Below are 3,212 nucleotides of genomic sequence, written 5' to 3' on the forward strand. Positions count from 1 at the left end.
CCCCTCCAGGCTCCCCACCGCTGCCGTTGGAATGGAAAAGAAAGTCGCGGCAGCCATGGTGTTGGTGGTCGCGCTTGTAACGGCGGTGATGGAAGTCCCCAACAAAAAACAAACGAAATAAAGTTAAAGCCGGGGACTTTGTCCTGGTCACATATTTTAAAACTTGCTTACTCGCGCGACGGTGTTATGGCTATCGCACGGGAGAGGAGCCGGAAGTGGGACCGGAAGTGGGACCGGAAGTGGGTCTTCCTTGTGCGCACCGCCTGCCCTGCAGTGCCCTGACGAGGGCCCGGGCCTTGTTAACGCCCTCATTGTTCTCTGCTTTAGGCCGTCCATCTCTGTGCTCTGCACTGCACACTCACTCACCAAATGTAGGGCGCGAGCGCGCTAAGCACTGCAGTTTCTTTTCACTTTCCTTGCGATTATTTGTTGGTGTTTTTTTTTAGCATTATCGTGTAGTGGTGCTGAAAGAAAGATTTTTGCATCGTTAGTACTCTTGTTATTTTCTAACACTCTCGCACTGCCACTGTTTCTTTAACCCCTTTGTCAGTATTTCTCTCCTGTTTAAGAATCTTTATGAGCTGTTGGATATTTTCTAATAAATAAAGCAGTGCAGGTCCGTGAATGAAGAGAAGGGAAGGGACAGTTGAGAATTTGCCATTACTGCTTTTCTCACTGTTTATCTTCTTCTTTTTTTTTCGGGGTAGTGTGTGTAAATAAGCTGTCTCTGGACAGGCTGAGTGGTAATCCGTCCCGCTTAAGGTGACGGCGGCTAGGGCCCTTAACTTGATTACCTCTGGTGGGCCAACGCCAGCGTGGCCTTCACGTCATCTGTTTTCATTTTTCGCGCTCTTTTCGCCCGCTGCGCTTCGGCGCCGTGCGCCGCCCTTTATGCAAAGTTTCTCCGCCATGGTAGTTCTTCTGCTAGTGGTGCCCGGCGGCAGCGCATCGTCCCGTCGGCTGAGAAACATGGAGTTGTTGTTGTTGTTGTTGTTCTTGTTCTTGTTCTTGTTGCTAACCGCCTTATTTTCCTGTTTGCCGCAGGGATTGCAGAGTCGTGCGGGACCCCCAGACGCTCAAATCAAAAGGATATGGTTTTGTCTCCTTTGTTAAGAAACAGGTCAGTCTCTTAATTATTTTTGTAGACGTTATTTGGTTGTAACATAGACTGTAGACTTAATTGACGCCGTTGAAAATATCGTTCCGGTACGGGTTTTTTTTTTCATGTACGATGACATTCTCGTTTCTGAATGTCATTTGACTTCAAAGACTCACATTTCTTGTGTGTGATCTATACATGTGTGTGATTTGTATACAAAGCCAGCGCAGATAGCTTTGTAGACTAGAAGGTGTGTAGGATCCTATTCTCAATTGCAATTTGACAGCTTAAGGTACAAATTAGGATAACTTGCGGCGTATAGCTATCGCGCAGCAGCAGGTAGGTCGTAAAACTGCGGTACAGCTATTTTTTTTTTACAGTGCGTGTGGAGTGTGCATGACAGGTTTTTAGCACAAGAGCAGCGCACGGAAAAAAAAAGGATTAGCTAAATTAGCTAATGCATTCGCTTATACGGCCTTAGATTAGAATATTAACTCTCCTAGCTAATTCTTAGCTAAGAGAGCTAATATATTAGCTTTCACAGACAGCTAGTTGCTCTATTTTGTAGACAACTGTCATGGCTAAATTTTCAGCTCTCTAGCCTTTTTTTTCCGTGCGGGGGAAACTAGTGCAGCGGCTTCGCGGCAGCACAGAGGCCAGAGGCCTCGGACTGCAGCAGCAGCAGCAGCAACGCCCTTCTGCCTATACCGCCAGATGGACGCGGCACGGAATCGATCGCCCTCTCTCTCGATGCGCTTGACACAACGGCCCGGGCCCCGAGCCCTTCGGGTGCGGGGAGGGGGTGAGGGGGGAGGAGGTGAGGGGGGAGGAGGGATTGGATCCGCGTTATATTGCACGTAATTGGCCCCTCTATCGTGTTTTATGCGCGGCACCTAGCCGCCCTGCAGTGCCCTGCAACGCCCTGCAACGCACTGCAACGCCCTGCAACACCCTGCAACGCCCTGCAACGCCGTGCCCAGACTGATAAGCGGCTTACATTTAAACACGCTGTGAACGCGGCGGCCATAGCGGTGGCGGCTGCCCTGCGCGTTGTGTTCGCGATATCCTTTTGTGTGTGTTTGTGTGTGTTTGGTTGGTACAATTGTGAAGGGCTGTGAAGGGAGCTGGGAAAATCATATTCCTCGCGTTTATTTCCAGATTCAGTTTTTCCTCAAGAAATTTTGTAGGAGCTCTAAACTTTAGGTCGTAAAAAATATTGTTTGCTCGCAGCCCACCATATGTGCCGCCTTTGTTTTCGTCAAAGAGCAAACATGAGACTTGTTTCCAAAAGAAAAGTTAAAGATGTACAGAGATTACTAAGACAAGTATATTACTAACCACGGTTATGAAAATGTTATAAAACCAATATATTGACCACTCTGGAAACTCGGGTGTGAGACAGTCTAACACCAAATGGTGTTAGGCAAAATACCTCACACCAAACGGTGTGAGGCAAACATACCTCACACCAAATGGTGTGAGACTAGTTGTGCCTCACACCAAATGGTGCGAGACCCTCTGTGTCTCACACCATTTGGTATGAGAAAGTATAACACCATTTGGTGTGAGGCACAACGAGTCTCACACCATTTGGTGTGAGGTATGTTTGCCTCACACCGTTTGGTGTGAGGTATTTTTCCTCACACCATTTGGTGTTAGACTGTCTCACACCTGAGTTTCCAGAGCAATAGGCCTAAAAGTCAGAATTTTTTCAAAAAAAAAATCGGGATTCTGCATGCGGAAATTCCGTCATTGTCTACTTCCCGCGGGACCTGTCTTCCTTTCACGGTACGAATACCAACAATGTCAATGTCGACCTCGAAAAAAAAGGAAGACAAGTAGTAGGAGGGGTAGGGGGTGCAGGTTAAAGGAAAAAGGAACCGAGACGAGGTTCAATGGGGTATTGAAGCGCGGCGGAAGCTCCTGGCGTCGCAGTTAATTTTTACTGCCCCGCCATGCTTCTCTGAGCTGAGCGTCGCGGCCGCGAACGGAACCGCTAACTGAAAACAAGGGGTGGGTCACGCTCTCTCGCCTCTCTCTCTCCCTCTCTCTCTCTCTCTCTCTCTCTCTCTCTCTCTCTCGCGTCTCTCTCTCTCTCGCCTCTCTCTCTCTC

At 48.5% G+C, this 3,212-nt stretch overlaps 1 protein-coding gene across 2 annotated transcripts in view; it reads left to right on the forward strand.

Moving 5' to 3' along the window:
- LOC113214797 (nucleolysin TIAR-like) overlaps window positions 1-3,212 on the forward strand; it is a 291,722-nt gene that overhangs the window by 226,492 nt on the left and 62,018 nt on the right. For both annotated transcript variants that reach the window (XM_052272092.1, XM_052272091.1), the window contains exon 3: window positions 1,045-1,120. In XM_052272092.1, coding sequence (XP_052128052.1) covers window positions 1,045-1,120 — 76 coding nt within the window. The remainder of the gene's footprint in view (window positions 1-1,044; window positions 1,121-3,212) is intronic.

This window comes from Frankliniella occidentalis, unplaced genomic scaffold (genome assembly GCF_000697945.3).
Source record: "Frankliniella occidentalis isolate FOCC.00 unplaced genomic scaffold, Focc_3.1 Scaffold186, whole genome shotgun sequence".
NCBI lineage: Eukaryota > Metazoa > Arthropoda > Insecta > Thysanoptera > Thripidae > Frankliniella > Frankliniella occidentalis.